The sequence below is a fragment of the Paroedura picta genome, chromosome 6, assembly GCF_049243985.1.
Source record: "Paroedura picta isolate Pp20150507F chromosome 6, Ppicta_v3.0, whole genome shotgun sequence".
Classification (NCBI taxonomy): domain Eukaryota; kingdom Metazoa; phylum Chordata; class Lepidosauria; order Squamata; family Gekkonidae; genus Paroedura; species Paroedura picta.
The window spans coordinates 32,462,389-32,484,956 of NC_135374.1; the positions used below are offsets into that span (position 1 = coordinate 32,462,389).

A 22,568-nucleotide genomic window follows, 5' to 3' on the forward strand; every position below is an offset into this window, starting at 1 on the left:
TGTAGCCTCTTGTAGCTCTTTTGAAGTTTACAGATGAGTTGCTTGTTTTGGGATTGCTTAGATTCTGGTGGCTGTTTCATGCAAACATCTTCCTTTATCTCTCAATGTAAAAAGACAGTCATTATGTCTAGATGCTCCATCTTCTTTGCTTCTGTATAGGGTATACTGTATTCTGTATACACGTTTATTTTCTGGATTTGGGTATATACCAGCAGATTTGGTAATATTTGGGAAACATTTTTCAGGTCCATTATACCCAGTGGTCTTGGGAGGGGTGAGATAGAGGCACCAAATTTGCAGCATGGCTGCTGGAGCCTCTCCTGAAAAGAACTTCCACATTTCAAAAAGATTGGGCCAGGGGGTCCAATGCTATGAAGATCCAAAAAGGTGCCCCCATCCTCCATCGTTTCTAGTGGGGGGGGGGGGAAATAGCAAGGCAATACAAGCCCAGCAGAATGTCCCAGAAAATCTCTACAGTAGAAACTGAAATGTGTGGAGTGGGAGGCATTTTTGCAAGGCCAGCAGCAGAACCAGTGCAACTGTGGCAGTGCCAAAGTCCATCAGGACTCAAGTCAAATCTGAAGTAGAAACTCTGAAGTAGAAAGGAGGAGAGGGTCAATTTCTATACAGACAGCAGAACCAATGCCAACCTACTAGTACCCATCAGCAGAATCCAGTGGCATTGCAACAAATGCCAGCTCAACAGGACTGATGTCTAGTATAGAATCACAATCCAAGTGAGGGGAGTTGCAAGGACAGCAGAACCTGTGCAATAATGCCTAGCAGTGAAGAAAAGATAGAAGAGAAAGCAAGAAGAACCTAAATAAAAAGTTCCTCCACACATGCACCCCACACACATCTACACACATACCAGACCAAAAAGACAAAAGGGGGTGGGAAGCAGAGAAAACATGCAACAAAGACTCACCCCTTGCAACTTCAAAATAAATAAATAAAACAGCAAAGGATGGTGAGGGAATGGCTTCTAGAGTTCAGCTCGGCCCCAAGGTGCTTTTGCCATTAGGTTTCAGAGATGCCTCTTCCCTCTACATCCTGTTGCCCAGGAAACCATAGCAAAAGCTACCTTTTGCTATGGTTTCCTGGGCAACAGGACAGATAGGGAAGAGGCATCTCTGAAATCTAATGGAAAAAGAGCTCCAGAGGAGAACTCAAAATTAACTCAGTAGCCCTCAAACCTCTCTAACCAGCAGCTGTTTTTGGTATAGCTGAATATACCTGAGAAAACAAAAACAAAACTGCTTTATTGGGATCAACTAAACTAGTTGGCCAGATTCTCTGATCTGTATTCAACTCTTAAGAGACCTGAAGAAAACCTGATAGGTGTTTTTCAGGTATTTTTTTCAGTTAAGATATGGCTGAATGCATGCCCCTACTGCTGTATACTTAGGAGTGTTCTTATTGAAGTATAGAGCCTCTTGTGGCGCAGAGTGGTAAGGCAGCCGTCTGAAAGCTTTGCCCATGAGGCTGGGAGTTCAATCCCAGCAGCCAGCTTAAGGTTGACTCAGCCTTCCATCCTTCCGAGGTCGGTAAAATGAGTACCCAGCTTGCTGGGGGTTAAATGGTAATGACTGGGGAAGGCACTGGCAAACCACCCCATATTGAGTCTGCCATGAAAACGCTAGAGGGCGTCACCCCAAGGGTCAGACATGACCCGGTGCTTGCACAGGGGATACCTTTACCTTTACCTTTATTGAAGTATGTCTCACCACTGGTGCAAAGGTTTCATTGTAGTCTTCTCTGTATATCTGAAAGTATTCTTTAGCAACTAAGTCTGCTTTGTATCTTTGTATTTCCTTTATTGTGTTTGATTTTTAAGATCTATTTTGCATCTTACTATCTTCTTCCCTGGCAGAAGTTCTGTAAATGTCCACCTTTGATTTTTTTATTAAGCATTCCATTTCTTCTGCAGCTTTCCCCCCTTTCTCTGCTTCTTTTGCAGACATTCTTGCCATAACTTCCCATGTGGAAAGTTCAGGTATAGCTTCTGCTAGATAGGAAAGCGATTCTCCTTTACTTGATCTGACATTTCTCAGATTCACTATTCCTATATGTTGTATTTCATTTTTCTATTATAGTAAAGATTCACTGGTGGTATTTTCACCATGTTGTTTGATTTCTCTCTTTTCATTGATGCAGACCGCATTGCAGATCTGGACTATTTCTGTCTTTGGGTTGGGGATTCTGTATCCTTTGCATTCCAGTGTGTAGCTGACAAATATGCTTTTTACTTCTCTGTCTTGGACCATTTTTTCTGTAGGAATATAAGAGTAGGCTTTTGATTCTTGAATTATTTGAGCTAGGTTTGCTGTATTATCTGTACCCTTAGTAGTCAATCTGTTTTGTAGATCAGTTGCAGTACTGATTGCTTTTCCCCAATACTTGTTTGGTAGCTCTGCCTCAAGGAAGACCCATATGGACACTTCAGTGAGACAGTTCTTTCTTTCCACTACACCATTTTTTTCTGCATTATATGGGACTGTAAGCTGGACTCTGGTCTGTCAAGTAATTTGTCATGCCCCATGTATTCCCCTCATTATCGGTTCAGAGTACTAGTAGCTTTCTTTGGAATCTGTTACTGATCATTACTACATATGCCTTAATTTTATGACTTTTCTCTTTAGCTAGGTAGGTCACAGTGTATTCATGTAGTCATCAATAAAGGTTAACACGTATGTATTTCCACTAGGATCTGGATGTTCATGGCTCTACAAATATAACTGTTATTAAAACTAAGGAATGCCATCTTTGAATTGTGCCATGCTTGGTCTAGTCTCCTTTGCTTTGATGCAGCACACACACTTGTCCACATCAGCATATTTGATCATTAGCATTCCTTTGTTAAATTCTTGCTTTCAAGTTGGCTTATTGCATAATTGTCTCTATGACCCAATCTCCTATGTCACGATCTGAAACAATTCTTGTGATTACACTGCTTTCCAAAGTTATTTCTCTCTGTGACGCTAAACTTTCACTCATATCACCAACAGCAATTAATTCACTTTTATCTCTGATAAAACATTTATCTCCAAAACTTGCTTTTATCCCTTTCTTAGCTACTGCTCTTAAAGAGATAAGATTATTCTCTAGACTTGGGACATACAAACAATCTGTAATGAGAGAGAGAGAGAGAGAGAGAGAGAGAGAGAGAGAGAGAGAGAGTTGCAAGTTGTAGAACTTCGTAGAAGAGGCAAGATATTGCCCTAAGAGTAGCAATCTGGAGAAGGTGCTGATCTCACTATCCCATTCGGACTTCACTCTTTCTAGTCCCTGCAGGATTCTTTTCTCTCTTTTTTTGTACACCAGATATTGCTTATTCAACAGGGTACAACTGTACTTAGGATGGAGCTCTTGGTGTACGAGAACCTCATGTAGGGTTAGTTTCATGGCAGTGCACCACTATAATCTAATGCAGTTATTATCCATTTGTAGAAATTAGCATCTTGATATGGATAAGCTATACATAATACTCAGAATCTTGACACAGTGTGTTAGGATAGGCATAGACTATATTTTGTGACTTGACTATACACACAGAAGAACTTTATATGTTGCTCCGTATATATCCCAGTGGAAGCTTGTGCACACCCATTAGGTTAGTTACTATAATGCACATATGTCTTACGTAGATCTGTCAAAATAACCTTCTTATATAGGGGCTTATGTCTCTACTTGAGAGATTTTACTGATGGCCCTCTTCCCTTTCTCCACATATCAAGACAATACAGAGTCCTGTATCTGGACAATTTTTCAAATCTCATTGGGAAGAAATACAAAAAGGCTGTTTTCAGGCAGTACATAGATGACACATTCAGCAAACATACAGAAAGTTCCTGGCCAAAGGACCGAGGAATTTTGGGGCCCGTTATCAGAGCAGAGGTCAGAGATACAATCAGTGTAAGTATTGAGCAACAAACATTCTTTAATATCCTACTTCATTAATTCATTAATTGGTAGTTCATTAATTCGCTGAATTGGTTGTTCTAGTTATTGAGAATTGCTAATTATCCTTGATTTTGCTATGCAGCTTCCTATCTATGTAGCCATGTGAATTTAACTTTCCTGTTCATTTCAGTCACCATATATTTAGACATTCTATAGGCACTGCTTGTTAGGTGAAGATGGTACTGAACAGAAGTCTATGAGGTTGAATTTTAATTGGCAAGCAGATTTGAACTGGATAAACAGGGCTTTTCTGTGAGTGTATATGTACACTCACTGGCCTCTCTTAATTTGATACTAGTAATAAATAACAAGAGCTAAAGTAGTAGCCATCCCATAATGCTAATTCAAGAATGATCCCTGTGCTTATCTTGCATAGAATTGTCACAGACTGTGCCTCTTGCATTTCACTGCCTTTTGCCCCTAGTGTTTCTGTGCCAACATATATTTGCCAACTGGGAACATACATCATGCATTTCTCTCAACTCACACCAAAGTCATCTGTTAGTCTCCAAAATGTCACAAGACCTTTGGGCTTTTAAAGTAAGAGCGCCACCCTCTGGAATCTCTGTGAATGACACGTGAGAGCAATAATACCCTCTTCCAGATGGCGCTTTAGTCTGCAGGGTTTAGCCCCAGCTAAAAAAAAAGCATTGTTGCCATACTGAACTCATCTCTCCTCCCCCACCTGCATTTTGGAACAGATTGTATTCAAAAACATGGCTAGTCGACCTTACAGCATTTATGTGCATGGAGTAACACTTTCAAAAGAGGCAGAAGGAGCTGTCTATCCATCAGACTCCAAAGGTCAGTAGTTTTATTGTTTGGCCTAGATGCCTTTTTTCACCATAGAATATTTCTATGTCTCGCTAGTCTCCCCAAATGTCTCAAGGGTGTTTAAAGTAAGTTAATAGACCTCGAAGCAGAAAGGAGGCAACTAGGGGAAGTCATGTTCACACAAGAAGAAATAGTGTTAATTCCACTGTTTGTTTGTGGTGTCAGAGGTCATGTAGTATTCTGTGACTTGGAGCAAGTTCACATATTATTACAGAAAAGGAGATGCATTAAAGCTGAAAGCAGGAAAGGGAAGAAAAATCTGGAGCCAGAACAAGATATGTGGCTAGTGATTTTGCTATGCAGACTGTCTTCGATTTGCTTATTTTTTTGTTTCCTTTATGTTTACGTCAGAGAACAGCACGCGTGGTAAAACCGTCCAACCAGGAGAAACGTATACATACAAGTGGACTGTCCTTGACACAGATGGTCCCACAGCAAAAGATCCTCAGTGTGTCACCAGATTATATCACAGCGCTGTGGATGTGACAAGGGATATCGCTTCCGGACTGATTGGACACCTTCTGATCTGTAAAGGCCGGGCGCTTGACCAGAGAGGAGTGCAGGTACAGTCAAGCACTACAGGGTCTGAAATCCTGAGACAGAGCACAGAGGAATTTAGTTGTGGATCTGTTCCTTCCATGGCGGGAGATATCCATAGACACTAGAGCAGTGGTTCTCAACCTTCCTAATGCCGCGACCCTTTAATACAGTTCCTCATGTTGTGGTGACCCCCAACCATAAAATAATGCAAGTGTTCTTTCACAGAAATTAAACCAAAACTGACCAGGGGCATGAAGATCCATTGTTGTATGATTGTATATAAATTGGTTATAAATTGTATATAAATTGGTAGGCATCTTCAGGAGAAGAAGAAGAGTTGGTTCTTATATGCTGCTTTTCTCTACCCGAAGGAGGCTCAAACCGGCTAACAGTCGCCTTCCCTTTCCTCTCCCCACAACAGACACCCTATGATGTGGGTGAGTCTGAGAGGGCCCTGATATTACTGCTCGGTCTGAACAGCTTTCTCAGTGCCGTGGTGAGCCCAAGGTCACCCAGCTGGCTGCATGTGGGGGAACGCAGAATCAAACCCAGCTCAGCAGATTAGAAGTACGCACTCCTAACCACTACACCAAACTGGAGGAGCAGCAACAGTGGCGACACTCCCCCCACCCGGCCAAGCTGCTCATTCTGCTGCAACCCCTTTGAGAGGGTTATTTGACCCCCAAAGGGCCCCCAACCCCCAGGCTGAGAACCACTGCATTAGAGCTATAGATGGTCTGATAAAGGACTCACTGCCCTTGGAGTTCACCCTAATGTCTTGGGTTCCACTGCTCTCTCTTGAATCAAAGTGGTTCTGTAGGTTTTTTAACCACAAAAGGTCTCTATCCCCATGAGAGCTTATGCCACAATAGAGTAGTTAAACTTAGCCTCTAATCTGGTTAACCAGGGGCTTTTCCGCATGAGTTCAAAATAGCAGGAGTGTGGCAAATTGTAATCGCTACTAATTTGCAGTTATGCGCGACGTCGCACACAATCTGCCACACTCCTGCAAACGATCAGCTAAAACCGTTTCTTTGTAGCGCTTAAAGGGAAATCCCAAAAGGTGGATTCACCCTCCGAAAAGCGCTACACTCTTGCAAGCAATCTGCCACAGTTCCGAAAAAGACCTGTGTGTTCCCATTGTTGCAGTTTCAGCAAAGTCCCTCCCCCTGGTTCTCTCCTCTAAACTTCCGGCAAAGTGATCGCCATTTTTTTTCTCGGAGCAAGCAGAGAGCAACGAACCGGCGAGCCTTCATTCACCCAGTGAGGCTTCTCCGGCTGCAGTCCCTACACAGAGCTGCTTTAAAGCTCGCCTCAAGTCACCAAGCACAACACAAGCCCCGTTTGCTAGTTCCCTTTATTTTCGGCAGAAAATCGTGCCCGTACACGGGGGGGGGAGTGTTTCACTCGGGGGAGCATGGCAACGATGAATCGCCAGCTCATACACCACCTGCCAGCTAGATGGGTCTCTCCGTTGCAACGAATCAACGCAGATTCGTTGCAACATGTGTGTGTGTGTTTTTAAACCTGTTCTTAAAGGCAAAGGGGCTTTTTCGGGGCATGGTAACAACCGTCCATTGGCTGCTTGTTTGATTGATGGCCAGGGGCAGGACAAAGCTCGGCAAATATTGCTTCCTTCCTAGCGATTTTTGCCGAGACCGGAAACCTGTGGGAAATGATTGAAATGCAACTGGATTCCACTACAAAAACAGGTATACATAACAACGAATTCCACTATTTAAAATTGCGTTTTTTCTTCCCGAAACCAATTTGCCACATTGATCCTGGTGCGGAATGGGCCCAAGTTTTGATTCCTCACTACTCCTCCACGTGCCAGACCCTCGACCAGTCACAGTCCTCTCAGAGCTCTCTCAGCCTCACCTACCTCACAGGCTGTCTGTTGTGGTAAAAGAAAGGGAAGGCCATTGTAAGCCACTGTTGACACCCTTTCAGGTAGTTAAAAATGGGGTACAAATTAGGATTCTCTAACCATCAGTGAACACGAAGCATTCTTCATGCTGTCCGCAATTGAGGAATGTCTTTGTCCTCCCCACCCCCAGAACAAAGCTGATAAGGAGCAGCACGCCGCCTTTGCAGTATTCGATGAAAACAAAAGCTGGTATTTGGAGGACAACATCAAGCAGTACTGCAGCAGCCCCTCCACTGTCAAAAGAGATGACCCCAAATTCTACAAGTCTAACGTCATGCACAGTGAGTACACTCCTGAGAAAATGTTTTGCTGAGTGTCTGAGAACTGGACATTGTTAAAGGTAAAGGTATCCCCTGTGCAAGCACTGAGTCATGTCTGAACCTTGGGGTGACGCCCTCCAGAGTTTTCATGGCAGACTCAATACAGGGTGGTTTGCCAGTGTCTTCCCCAGTCATTACCATTTACCCCCCAGCAAGCTGGGTACTCATTTTACCGACCTCGGAAGGATGGAAGGCTGAGTCAACCTTGAGCCGGCTGCTGGGATTGAACTCCCAGCCTCATGGGCAGAGCTTTCAGACTGCATGTCGCTGCCTTACTGGACATTGTTAGTACTGTGTAAATTGTTGCAATGTGTACTTTTAAAAAAGATCCCTGGCTGTGATGGCCCAGGCCAGCCTGATCTAGTCAGGTCTGGGAAGCAGAGCAATTGGCCCTGTTAGTACTTGGATGGGAGACCACCAAGGACATTGCAGGGTTGCTACGCAGAGGCAGGCAGTGGCAAACTACCTCTGAATGTTCCTTGAAAACCCTACATGGCCACTATCAGTCAGCTGTGACCTGATGGCACTTTCTACCATCTTTTAAAAATAGAGGATTGTATGTTGTGTAGCTGGCACTGAAAGCACTTTAGACCGGCTTCAAAACCACTGTATAAGTTAAGAGCCAGCTCGGTGTAATGGTTAAGAGCGGTGGCCTCAAACCTGGAAAACCAGGTTAGAGTCCCCATTCCTCCACATGCAGCCAACTGGGAGGCCTTGGGCCAGTCACAGTTCTCTCAGAGCTCTCTCAGTGCTACCTCTCTAACAGGATGGGAAGGGAAGGAGATTATAAACCATTTTGAAACTCCTTTGGGTAGTAAAAGTGGGGTATAAAATACCAATCCTTAAGCAGAATGAGTAAATAGATTGCTTCAGCCTTCCTGAGAGAGAAATCTCTCAAACTCATCAGAGAGAAAGGTTTAATATAGCCCTTTCCTTCATTCATGGATGTATGACAATGTGAAGGATGCTTTACATGTCCCCCGCAGGGCTTTACGCTCCACAGGGGAAAACCTATTGGGAAAACCTACTGGTTGTTCCCAGCCCTAGAGAAGCGCACATAGCCTCAACCAGGGCCAGGGCTTTTTCTGTCCTGGCCCCCACCTGGTGGAATGAGCTCCCGGGTGAGCTGCGGGCCCTGCGGGACTTGTCAGCTTTCTGCAGTGCCTGTAAAACAGAGCTTTTCCACCAGGTCTATGGTTGAGGCTGGGGTTGGCGAGGTAGAGCGTGCCCCCCTGGGGAGAGGGCCCGAAGTAGACATCACTCCCTCCATTCTCTATCGCCTTAGTAGGTGGGAGGGGGGGGGGTTGGGATTTGTTGCCACCATGTTGAGGATTTTTAATGTCTTTTAAGATGTTTTAATTGGGGTTTTAAGACTGCTGTTACCCGCCACGAGCCTATCTAGGGAGTGGTGGGAAATAAATATTATAACAACAACAACAACAACATGATGATGATGATGATGATGATGATGATGATGATGATGATGATGATGATGATGATTATGTAGGGCAGTATCCTGCATTACCTGTGGCATAGATTTTTGGCTATGTGTGAATCTGAGTCAATTTCATCCTATTTGTAGGGTAAATAAAGTCAACATACTGTTGGTGAAGCTATTACTTTTAACCGCAGCCTTCCCTCCTTCCAGCTCTCAATGGCTATGCAGTGGACAGAACAGATCCCTTGACATTTTGCCAGGATTCCATAGCTGAATGGCATCTTTCCAGTGTGGGCACCCAAGATCTGGTAGTGCCTGTGCATATTCTGGGCCATACTTTTCTGAACAAAGGGAAAGATCAAGATATATTAAAACTTTTCCCCATGAGTGGTGAATCTGCAACGGTGACCATGAACAATGTTGGTGAGTGCGAAGACCATGTTGTTTACTTATTTACCCTCAAATAAGCCTTGCATCAACCTTTGGGGTAGGTTCAGAGAGGACTAGTCATTTGGCCAAGCTGTTTTCTTCTATCTAGAAATACAGATGAGTTTTGAGTATGGAAACCCAAATAAGGGCTAGTGTTGTCAGAAGAATGAATAACTTCACTTTGCCCTTCAAATAATGTATTTCATCCATATATATATAAACAGCAGCAATCCATTCTTTTCAACAGCTACAATGATTATCAAGTACAAACGTGTTTGATTCGTGTTAGCATTTTGAAAATACATGTTGCGGTCTCACATTGTGTGCATCACTTCTCGTTAGGCAGTTATCTTGAAAATCAGTTTCCCTGAAGCCAATTTAGGATTGGATCGTCTGAATGTTCTTGTGAAATTTCTCTTCACCATGCCAAAAAGCTTGTTGTAAGATTTTTTTAAGGGATTGGTAAAAGCTAAAGACGCTACGGGGGGAGATGATGTGATCAAGAAATGTCCTCTTCCCTGTCATCTTTCTCTAACAGTTTGTCCCTAAAAATTCCATGATGGTTGTGAGGGAAATAGCCCTCAGCACTGTCTAGCAACCAGGCACTGATAGTGCCAGATGTTTTTGTCCCTAGAGATTTGTCTTCACTCAGGCAGATGGAAAATCTGGAGTTTCTGATACTTCCTTTCAGACATCAGTGGTGAACAGGGACCCCCAAGTCCTGGAACCGTCCCTGATAGAGGCACTGTGGGATGATGATGATGATGATGATGTGAACTTGCCATCTTTCTTCCACACAAATGGGAAGCCTTTTATGGAAGGCTTCTGCATGCTGCAGCATCTTTGCTTGGAGTTGCCATGATCCTCTACACATCATTGCCACCTCTGATATGTTTTCCACAGTTTATCTGTTTAAGACTTTGTCTATCCCAATGGCAGACCTACTTTCCTTATAGCTAGCCTATTCATAAGCTCTTTGGGCTTGACTGTGTAATAGCATAATGAGGTATGACTTTGTATCAGCCCTTGCCACCACTATTGTGAGCCACAGAGTTCATATTTTTGGTACCGGACCTAGTTGAGCCATATCTGTAGAAGAAAGATCTGTGTCCTTCTGCTTTTGCAGGAACGTGGCTTCTGTCCTCCTGGGGCTCCCGTGAGATGAGCAACGGCATGCGAACAAGGTTTAGGGATGTGAAATGTGAAAGCAACGACACAGAAGATGATGCATTTTATGATGTCTTTGTGCCCCTTGAGATACTTCCCCCAACTGCTACGAAAACAAACGAAAAAAAAGTAAGGGGCACAATAACAGAAGACTATGATGACGAAGGAAACTTGGACACACTTTATGGATTACAAGACGACTATGAGGAAAAGGGAGAGGATGAGGACTACCAAGAAGAATTAGCTTCACTGCTGGGACTTCGAAGTTTTAACAATTCAGTTGCTGAGGAAGAGGTGTCTAATCTTACCGCTCTTGCTATAGAAGACACTTATGGCACCGCCTCTTCAAGGGACTACGATGTACCTGTAGCCTTACATCAAGCATTTACAAATAACAGTGATAATTTGCATGGTGATAAAATGCTGGGGACTCAGAGTGCCACTTCTCACCCCACCACTGTTGAGCCACACCATCCAAATTATTCTTCTTTGGCTGACGGAGCTGTCTTATCATCCGAAGAGAGCCGAAGTGATGATGTAGAGAATATTACTGCGATTTCAATTAGGTATAACCTAACAAATGGGGCAGAGCCCCTGAGAACTGAGGGGGAAGCACAGAGCAAAGATCCCACAGAATTATTAGCTGACACAGCAAAGAGCACTGTGGCCATATTTTCACCACCCTCTTCAGAGAAAGGAGAAGAAGAAAATGCAGGTGGAAAAGACACTTTGGACGAAGAGAAGGAAAAACGAGGTCTGACAGAGGCAAGGTTTTTTGCTGTTAAACAAATGCATGCTCTGCTCTTTTATGTGCAACAAAAGAGAAATCTCTCTGCTTTAGGCAACACGACTCCAGGTATGGGCTTTCTTGACATACCTAGAGCAGAAAACACCTCCACAGATAATTCAAAATTTAACTTAAAAACTGATTATAGTTCAGATGACTATGATGATGAGTTTTCCATCCTTTCAACTAATTTAACTTTGGCTGTGGGAGAGGCAGCCAAAAATGATGAATTTGAACCTCTCCATGCTTCTGAATTAGTGTTGCCCAAAGTCCAGCCAAATGGCAATTCAACATTGCTTGATATTTTAGGCATCTTAATTCCTACTGTCATCCCAAAGCCAGTAATAGGGAGACCGAAAGTTTTACCCCTCAAAAGGCAGAAGTGTCTCTCTAAAAAGACAAATTATAAATGGAATTTTGTCGCTGAGAAAGGGAATTATGACACAGGACTAGGCCTTACTAACACTGTTGATGACAAATTTCAGAACAGTTCTAGAAATGCCACACTGGATCCAGAAAACACCACATTCCCTGGTAAGAAAAAGCAGGAGATGTATAAAGGAGATTTCCAGCCTGGACCTGGTCAACAGGAAGTGGGCAGCAAGCATGGAGTCCTGGTTGAAAAAGAAAATGAGAACTGTACTATAAAGACACCTGGTACTTTCCTAAAAGCCCGACGAAAGAAGAAAAGGGAACATCTACATGCCCCACTAACTCCAAGAGGCTTCAAACCTCCATTGCCATCCAAAGGACACAACTATACCCAATCCTTCAATAAAGCCAACCATACCATGCAACTGAATGAGGCCAATAACACTTTGACACCTAGACAATTTAAACCTTTTGTCAAGATAGGTCTCCCCAATGAAAATGGGGACTATGATGAGTTTGACCCAATGTACTCAGATAGTGTAGAGAGTTTCAGTAGTTCATTGGAATATGAAACAGTATACTATGATGACCCATATACAACAGACTCCCGACTCAACGTCAGTTCAGTACGTAATCCTGATGACATAGCTGGGCACTATTTACGTGCTTTTGGTAAAGGGTACAAGAGGACATACTACATTGCTGCTGTAGAAGATGTGTGGGACTATGCAGCATCTAGAAAAAGGTTTGAGTCTTGTTTTTTCTCCATTGCCACTGATTACATGTAGCCATTTTAACTACTGTAATCTGATAGTCCTCGCTAATGTGTCATTAAGTAACATTTATTTGATTGATTGATTGATTTTGCAATTTATACACTGCTCCTCCTGACGAGCCAGCTTGTGGGGGTGTCATTTAAATTTAAACATTAAATGCCACTAAGTTTTGGGCCACGTAGGAAGGAAAAATAAGTCAAAGAAGTGAGCTGACAGGGAATATGGAATCAATCTTGGATATTCCGCAATTGGTCTAGGATTTTAGACTACTTTGCAAACAAGGTATTTCAAACTGAGAATGTGCATTTGGACAATAATGAATCAAAATTTGGGCCAATTCCCGCTAATCAGTTTGGGGTTGCCCCATGATCACTAAAGGATACCACTGGGGAAGGACTATGACTCAGTGGCAGATTACAAGCTTTGCATGCAGCGTCCAACATTTACTCAGGAATGATCTTAAGCAGGAAGTGCTGGGAAAGACATCATTCTTCCTGAGACCCAAGAAAGCTGCTGCTAGTGAGAGTAGCACATAGTCCCGAGTTAAATGGACCAGTGGTGTTACTCAGGGTAAGGCTGTTTTGTACACATTTATCAATGGTCTGATCTTATAAATCCCAGAGAGCCTTTTGTACAATCAGCTCCAGAGGTGGCTGACTGTACAAAAGGGAAGTGAAGGTTTGATTTGTGGGTATCTTTGTAAACATTTGAAATTTCTCAGCAAAAATCTTTATGGTGCAATAGCTTTTATTCCTCTTTAGTATAATGTTGACTTTGGGAAAGATTCAAAACACAGTGCAATTACTTCTATAAGCTCAACATAGCTTTGTGCTTGTATTTGTTAAAGAACAGCACCCTGTGCTACATTGTGAAGGTCTTTTGAAGCTTGCAATGTAGTATAGTGGCATGTTGTTCAACCCCCCCCCCCCAAAAAAAAACAGACTTCATAAAGGGCTGAATCAAGGCCTTTAATATATACAAAGTAGCTCCCTGAATTCTATCTAAAATAAGCTAAATACTAGAGCTGATACATGATGTTTATGCTTCCTTCATGGAGTAGCTTTGTCATTTCCCAGACCAATTATTCATTTTATCCATAAGAAAATTATTGTTTTGTTTACAGTTTGGTTGTTTTTTAATGCTCCATGTCCTCAGTGCAGTGAAACATGGCTCGGCCAGCACAACGTACAGAAAGGCGGTTTTCCGTGGTTATCAAGATAGCACTTTCAAAACTCCCATAATTAGAAGGGAATGTGAAGACCACCTTGGCATCCTTGGTCCCATAATTAGAGCTGAAGTAGACGATGTTATCCTGGTAAGTCCATTTCCTATTAGAATACGGCAGGAGTTTAATAAAGGACAGACGGTGTTGTTTGGGAAGAATAGATTTCCTTTTTAGTTGCGCATGAAGCACTCCTAAAGCATTGCCAACACATTTTGTATCTTGTGGTTGAATTCTGGAATGGAAATGTTAAATATATGGTACAGCTGAAAAATGCATACAAAAATTCTTTCAGTGGGTTGTGCAAAGTAGTGTGTGAACATGCCATACAGCAAAGGGCTCTTATGTTGTAGGCTGGCAACAAAGCCTGTACTCAGGACAATACCTTAATGCTTTGAAATATTTTTGTTGGAGGGGGGGTATTTCACCATTACTGATTATTGCTGTCTCTCTAACTCTCTAGGTTCATTTTAAAAATCTGGCCTCCAGGCCATATTCTCTTCATGCTCATGGACTTTCATATGAGAAATCTTCTGAAGGCAGAAGCTATGATGATGAGTCTTTAAAATGGTTCCAGAATGATGATGCAATCCAGCCAAATGGCACCTATACCTATGTCTGGCATGTGACCAAACAGTCAGGACCTACACAAGAAATGAAATTTTGTAGGTCCTGGGCCTATTACTCTGCTGTAAACCCTGTAAGACAATCTACCTTCAAAGTAGCAGTCTGCAAATTGCTTTGAATTAGACTGTACACGTTTTTTCCAATCTTAACGAAATATCTCAATTTTTATTTTACACTCAATTGGCTTTGCAGAAATATCTTGCATTTGAGATTTGTGTGTGTGTGTGTATGAAGCAGAAAAGAATGACTGTGTTATAATTTGCATTAACTTTGTTCAGGTATCTTTGCACCAAAATGAAACAATTGTTTTAAAAATAAAACGCTTTTGAAACTAGTTGTTAGTATTTATTTATTTATTTAGATTTATATACCGCCCTCCCCGATACATGAAACATTGGAAACTAATTTTCAGAACTGTTTTCTTATTAGTCATGTTTTGTTTTGGTCTTGTAGGGAAAAGATATACAATCTGGATTGATTGGGCCAATTTTGATCTGTAAAAAAGGAATGCTTGACAAATTCAACAAGCCAACAGATATGCGGGAGTTTATCCTGCTGTTTATGGTCTTTGATGAAAAGAAGAGCTGGTACTTCAATAAACAGGCCAAGAGGAAGTGTGCAGACAGAACTGCTGATGCTGAAAGTTGCCACACGTATCCTGGTATAGATGCTTACCTTTGTCTTTTATAATGGTGGCAAGGAATAGGTTAGCCTTTAACAATCGAAAAAAGATAGGGCGATTGCTACATGTGAATCATTGCTACATGAATCATTTGCATGTGATTTTTTTAATGTGTCATCACTTATACTTCAAAGAATGGCAGTTTTACAAGAACAGATCCCCATTATCTCTATTGTGTTATCCCAACCAATCCCACTGTTAACTCATATCCTGCACCAGTCATTTCTTACTTCATCTTTGACTGCTGGACTTTTAAGCATGCCTGTATTCACTAATACAATACACTCATTATTGTTTTAAAAATATGAACTTGTTTTTTGTAATGCACTATTTACAATCCACTTCATCCAGCCTTCAAAATCCTTTCTCTCTCTTTAAGAGGACACAAATCCCTGATATGTAACTTGGATTAGGTGATAATAACAATGATGATAATTTATTATTTTGATACAGGTTTAAAACATTGAAAACTTGAGTCTATATGAGGACCTAAAAAGGGGGAAATAGTTACCATTTAGAAGTACTTTAGGGACAAAATATATTTGGATAAAATATAAAATATTCATACTTTCAGAAAGGGGAAGCAATAATGTAATTGTGGTAAGGATACATGATGATATATGATAAAAGGTTTAAAATCCTGGCTTTTTGGATTATGTAAGAACTTAAAGATTTGTTGTTAAACATTGGAAAAATCTATTTTATAATATAAGTTTTCTCATAATAGATTACTGATAAAAATAGTAGAAAGCTGGGAATAAATTACTTACAACATGCATCTCAGAATATGCAATCGTGACAGTGGTTATAGCTTTAAAAATTAGATAAAAGTACTGCTAATGTTTCATGTATGTATTATTTTCAAATGATTCCTTTAAAAGATGAGATAATTTAGATATATGAAACCTGATGCAGGGGGAAATTTTTAAAAATTATGTTGATATGAGAATTATTTTAATTATTTAATTATGTTAAGTGGAAAATTTGAAGACAGAGAGAGCAATTAATGATGGAAATACTCTAGGAGCAGAAATAGTTTGGATAAGGTATTCTTGGGGCAAAAATTCTTTCTTTTTTATGTAGCAATGTAATAAAAATAAATTTATTATTCTACTTATTATGTTTTATAAATTAATATAGAAAATAATGATAAAAGGCAGGAATTTTTTTTTTGCAATACGTAACATAAAAAGGAAGAAAAGGTGATGCTGTAAATTGGAGTGGCATACATGGGCCAAAAGCTGCACAGCATAAGAGGTTTTAATGAAGGGGGAGTGATTTTCCCTGCACGCCCATAAAACTGGTGGATCTCCAGTATATATTTATAGTATTTCTATTTATCTGCTTTTGGCTATGAAGATTTTAAGGAAGGCACCCAGTTGTATAAGTATTGCAAGATCAATGCCTTGGAACATTCAGTGGTTACAGACCGTTGCAGTGACGCTGTGTGAATCAAGATATCTGATCACCATAGGATGTACTACAATTACCGGCCCTTTCGTTTATCTTTGAAAATGTTTTCCTTTCAGCTATTAATGGGATCCAGTACCAGCTACCGGGGTTGCGAATGTATGAGGATGAAATGGTTCACTGGCATCTGCTGAACGCTGGAGGGCCAAAAGATATTCATGTGGTTCATTTTCACGGTCAGACATTCAGAGAACAGGGGATGGAAAAACATCAGCTTGGTGTCTACCCACTTCTTCCTGGTAAAGATAATCCAATCCATATATTCAAGTAACTGCTGATCTGTATAATCCTGGAATTAATCCAGTCAGTTCTAACTACGTGAATCAGTGTGAGATGCCTTGGCTGATTTCAACAATAGCGGTTTTGCTTCCATCAAGGATTGTGCAAAGCGCCTGCCGAAGCACCCGATCCCGCCCATCGCAGGCAGCACCGCGTCATAGGCGGGGAGGGGGCAAGGGCAGCGGCGGGCACACCCCTCCTTGCCCGTGACGCGGCGCTGCCTGCAACGGTAGCCCTCTCTGTTGCAGTGGCAACCCATCTTCTTTTTTCTGTTTCCAATGTCTCCATCTCTTCAGTATGAGAATGTCCGTTATCTTTGTGTTGAAAGGAGGTGTTTGTATGAAACAACATGACCAGCATGATGTAACTAGGCTGATCAGGGATAACGTCCTTGTTTCTGTAATAGTCACACTCTAGTGAATATCAAAAAAGTAAAATATTCTACTTCTTTCCTCTCATGTTCTCAACATTCTCCTCAATATTCCTACTTTTAGATCGTATGTTTTTAGTAGGCAGGGTGTCAGACGTTGCAAGGACTCACAACGAGCTTCTTTGAATAGAAAGCATTTATTGAGAGATACTTCATACACCTAGACTGGAGAAGTCAAATCTGCCTGAAGACAGATTTGCTTCTCCTTATCAATAGAGCTCTCCCGCCAAAAACTTGAAAGTTCCCAAGGGAGGGGAGGAAGGAAGAGGAGACAGGTACCATAAAATACAGTGTTACTTTTCACATGTCCTTGGCTGTCTCCGGGCCCAGATAAGATGTTATGGTTACAAAATGCAGGCCCAACCAAAGGGCTTCAAAGGAAAGAACATTCACAGCTTCTAGAGATAATAGCTACATCAACATAGTTTCGGTTTCAAGCAAGCATGCATAATATATGGGCCTGGGGCCCCTAGGCACAGAGCTACAAAGATCAATCTTACTGTCATGGAGAAACTCAGGCTAATTCATGGCAGGGTTTTCTAACAATCCTGACACAGGGACCTACCTATTTTTGCTTAGAAAATTCTTCAAGCTCTATGTGATCAATGCTGTTACCGATATGCTACTACATAAAATTAATAATGTATAGCCTGATTTTTCTCCATCATGAAGTTCAATACAACATGCCTCAGATATCCAGGCTGGGTGTGTGTGTCTCTTTTGTAGGCACTGACTAGACCCATCCCTCTTGGAGCTTCTGCAAGATGGTCACTTCTTGAGTCCGCCAACCATATACTCAAATACTTTCTCTCTCCTTTCAAGGTTCATTCTGCACTGTTCAAATGAACCCGTCAAAAGCTGGTGTGTGGCTTTTGGACACGGAGGTTGGTGAATATCAGCAAGCTGGAATACAGACTCCTTTTCTTGTTATTGATAAAGGTAACAGAGCGTAATCACAGATTTCATTGCACAGTTGGGGAGCACTGACTATGGGTGTTTCTGTTCTCCCCACTTCTGCAAATACCTAGCACATTCATTCCTATGTCCTATAGTGCTTTGGAATTGGTTGAATAACATCTTGTAGAAATGGAAACACAAATGTGGATACACTAAATTCAACAAGGGCACTAGTGCCAGGTGGAAATTTTGTGTTGGAGCCATACCCAGAACCTATACCCTTTCATTCAAAGGGAACACAAACCTGCAGTGCTGTCCCAGGAACTGGAAAATGCTGCATATTATAACCCCATGCTTGGGAAGGGAGGGGAGCTGCCAGTATTTATATACCAGGTTGCACTGATTTCCACCAATTCCCCTCTCAGGACTTGCGAGAGCTCCTCCTGCAGGGAGAAAACTCAGTACCACTGAGGACCACCACAAAAGAAGTCCTGCTTCGACCCAAAAGTTAATGGCAAATGTCAACAGACATGAGAAAAAACAATCCTTGACTTACTTTATATAAATTATATACAAAGAATGACATGACTAGGAAGTATGTTTAAAATAGACCAATTTGAGTTTATATCAGTGGTCACATAATCAAAGCAATGATATTATGAAACAAAAAGATACACTCAAGAGTATTTCTATTAGCCTTCTTCTATGCTGCTCAAAAAACGCTGGAGGATACTTCAGAAAGAATGGAAACGGATGGGGCTGCATCTAGAAGGTGAATGTCACTCCCACATTTGCAGAAACTCTTGGATGAATGGAGCTGGAGCTCAGTCTGAGAACTCACATCTCCTGTCCTCACAACAGCCTCATATGCTGTTTTCTTGCATCACTTCCAAGAACCTTCCCAGTGCTGCGCCTGATAGCCAGCATGGTCTCATGGTAACGAGGATCTGAGGGACACTGGTTTGCATCCCTTCTCTGCTGTGGAAGCTTGCTGGATGTCTTTAAGCCAGCCACACAATCTTAGCTGGACCTCCCTCACAGCAGAATAAAATAGCTTCAATTTATCTTCCAACTATCTTCCTGCAGGGACTGTAGAGTTAAGGCTCCCAGTGGATTTTTGTATTCAAAAAGATTGTTTGAAATATCCCTTCCCTGATTTCATAAAATAAGGAACAAGATTCCTAAGCTCTGGAGTCATGGCTAGTAAAGTGTCTGTGATCCTTTTCTATAGGATGCAGGTTACCTTTGGGCCTGACAAGTGGCATTATCCAAGATTCACAAATAAGTGCTTCTGATCACAAACGTAAGTTGAATGGCCCAGCAATTACATGTCTGATAAGATGCTGAATATGTCCACCTGCCCTGCCCTGTTCAACTTTCCATAGGGTTGCCAGCTCTGGGTTGGGAGACACCTGCAGACTTGGGGGTGGAGCCAGGTGTGGGCAGGATTTGGGGGCAATGTTTGTTGCAGCTCTCTTGGTGTTTGCTGCTGCTGCTAAATGGCTCTTGGCACCATTTTAAATCTATTGTTTGTTGTTATTTTTAGCCTTGCTTTAGCTTTGGTTTTGATGTTGTGAGCAACTTCAGATTTTTAAAATGAATAAATAAAAAGAATTAATGTCCATGATACCACATGCCACTACTTAATGAACACCTCTGCAAAGTTTATTCAGTGTGGCTTCATATTTTCACTTCCATGTTTTCACTATGGTTGGCACAAGTTGTCTTCCATAATTCCAGAACTGACAAAGTAAAAACAAGCAAAGATGGTGTCCACAAATTAGGCATACAACATGGCATAAAAAATTCAAGAGGCTATGTATGTGAACATGTCCTAGATTGCACTCAAGAACCTTTTAAAAAAAATTCTAGCCATGGATTGTGATTATCCTTAGAATGTCTATTATGTTCTCATGAAAAAACAACCCATCAATTTCCAAGCCTTGATTTCCTTAAAAACAAAAGCAGGCAACAGATCACATCATTTCTATTTTCTTTTATTCTTACAAACACCCTCCTTTCTTTTGCCTACCCAGTTTACTGGGAACCCAAGTTGGCAAGATTGGACAATACTGGGAAATACAATGCATGGAGCACCGAGATGAAGGAAAATGGTTCCTGGATCCAGGTATGATTTGGGCTGCATTTGCATTGTAGAGTCTGAGCAATGTTCACAGAATTCACCTGGGGTCATACATAATGCACATTTTAAAAAAGGGCTCGTAGGTACTAGTTTGGTTGAAACCAAAGGGGTGAATGCACTTGCTGGTAGAGTGAAGCATTTTTAGTCGTCCTAGGGAATTTATTTTGTGCATTTTATATCCTCTCCTCCCCTCAAGGAGTTCAGGATGGCACACATCATTTCCCTCTCCTCCAGCTTGTCCTTACAACAGTCCTATGAGGGGTAGGGTAGGCTGAGAGAGAGTGACTGACCCAAGGTGACTCAGTGAGCTTCCATAGCACAGTGGAGATTTGAACCTGGCATCTCCCAGGTATCAACATGATACTTTCAGAGGGTAGCCATGTTTGTCTGCAGTACAACAGCTAGATTTGAGTCCACTAGCACCATAGAAATCAACAAGATTTTTTTGGGGGGAATAAACTTTTGAGAGTGATGTCTCCCTTCATCAGTGTAGTTATCCATGTTCATAACAGATTAATGCCACCTGTCACAGATCCAGTTTAGAGAGACTATGCACTCATGACTACATAGTTAGGGACTTATAGCTGCTGCATGGCTGGATACACATTCCACTCCAGTAACTTGAAGTACAGAATCAGTTGGAATAGCCAAAGTTGGAATATCCACATGGGTCATGAGAGCATTACCACTTCTGGGCTTCTAGCAATGGTGTAGTTCATAGCTCGTGGGACTGTGCAAACTCTGCAGATTGGATCCGTGGAGGTGGTTTGGAATACTGAGGGGTTGTGGTGGTGGACAAACAAACAAAGATGAGTACTGCTATCGGGGAGGGGAAAGCTTCCCATTTATATAAAGTTTGTCAAACAATATTTCTTTAAAGAAAGGATTTCCCACCTAATGAGAAATGGTGGTGGTGGTGGGCCTGGACAGTTTGGGATTGTGTGGTAAGTGGTTTGCCATTGCCTGCCTTCACGGCATCACCCTAGTGTTCACCCTAAAGGTCTCCCTTCCGAGTTCTAGCTAGGATTGACCCCAATTAGCTTCTGAGATCTGACAAGATCAGGTTTGTCTGGGCTACTCAGGTCAAGGCGGCAGGCCACAGTACAAGGCAAACAGTGTTTAGTGTGGGATGTCACAAGCTGGGTGGAATGTGGGCATGAAATAGAGCACTGACCAAGAGATATCCCATAATACATTCCAACTGTCAGATTGTGCATTGTGTTAGATAAAAAGAGATTCAGTGATTATGGGGGCTTTCCCCATGACTGTGATTCAAAGAATTGTTTTTTAGGTATGACCTGGAGGCAACATCATGTGATTTTTGGCTCTTTGAACAAGAATGGATAAGGAACCAACAACGTTTTTATATACAAAGACTGATTTCGCATAAGTGGAGCACTATACTTAATAGATGATTTGATTACTGTAAATCATGGATAAGGCTAACAAAGAAATTGACTACAGTCTGACCATTTCCGCATTAGAGACATACCTTGTTTTAGCCTCGTTTTCAATTTCCTTTTGTTGCTGCAAGTTGACGCTAGGCTTTCCGCATTTGGGCTTTTCCTTCCTTGTGAAATCTGCCATATGTTTTCCACCTCTGGTTCAAAAGGAGGCAGCCTCCCATCATGCTTTGTTCCCTTCCTCTTTTCCATAAAGGTTCTTAGTTTGCGCATGCTCTGCAAAATGGTGCCTGCTTGCACCTTTTTTTTTGTTGCGTCCCTTAATTCTGTGCCCTTCCTCAGACACACTGACTGACTCCACCCCTTTCCCCTCCAAGTAACTGGATGTGATTGAAAAAAAACATAGCTTAATGCATTACAATGCTGTGTTGCAATGAAGACTGACTGCTGCTATTTTTATGCTTAGAGACGACGTTGTAATGTGACCACATTTTTTTTTAAGTCAGATGTTTAGGAGGGAGGGATGGGAATGGACATTATGTGTATGGGAGTGTGCACGAACAAATCAAAATAGTGGCTGGGTAGGGAGAACCTAAATGCAAGGATTTATCCACTGGGCAGCCTAGAATTTGAATCTGACTTAAAAATGGAATTGCAGTAACTCGGGTCTGTGGCTGGAAAGGCAAAGGAACAGAAAGTTTGCACTTTAAAAAAGCAAAAGCGAGGGATATCAAACTGATGGGGTGGAATACTTATTTACCTCTTTGCCCATTCACATGACATTAAATGGGAAACACCTGGTTTTTAGAGGATTACATGATGAAAAAAGCCCTTCATCTTGATCCAGTGTTTGAAAGAA

General features: G+C 41.8%; 1 protein-coding gene across 1 annotated transcript in view; it reads left to right on the top strand.

Annotated features, from left to right (window-relative positions):
* Positions 1-22,568, top strand: part of F5 (coagulation factor V) — a 45,111-nt gene that overhangs the window by 16,543 nt on the left and 6,000 nt on the right. The window contains exons 8-20 of the mRNA XM_077342014.1: positions 3,738-3,915; positions 4,665-4,767; positions 5,149-5,360; positions 7,398-7,548; positions 9,236-9,448; positions 10,581-12,525; positions 13,712-13,871; positions 14,242-14,478; positions 14,859-15,066; positions 16,617-16,796; positions 18,089-18,205; positions 19,395-19,466; positions 20,200-20,291. Of these exons, the coding sequence (XP_077198129.1) occupies positions 3,738-3,915; positions 4,665-4,767; positions 5,149-5,360; positions 7,398-7,548; positions 9,236-9,448; positions 10,581-12,525; positions 13,712-13,871; positions 14,242-14,478; positions 14,859-15,066; positions 16,617-16,796; positions 18,089-18,205; positions 19,395-19,466; positions 20,200-20,291 (3,868 nt within the window). The remainder of the gene's footprint in view (positions 1-3,737; positions 3,916-4,664; positions 4,768-5,148; positions 5,361-7,397; positions 7,549-9,235; positions 9,449-10,580; positions 12,526-13,711; positions 13,872-14,241; positions 14,479-14,858; positions 15,067-16,616; positions 16,797-18,088; positions 18,206-19,394; positions 19,467-20,199; positions 20,292-22,568) is intronic.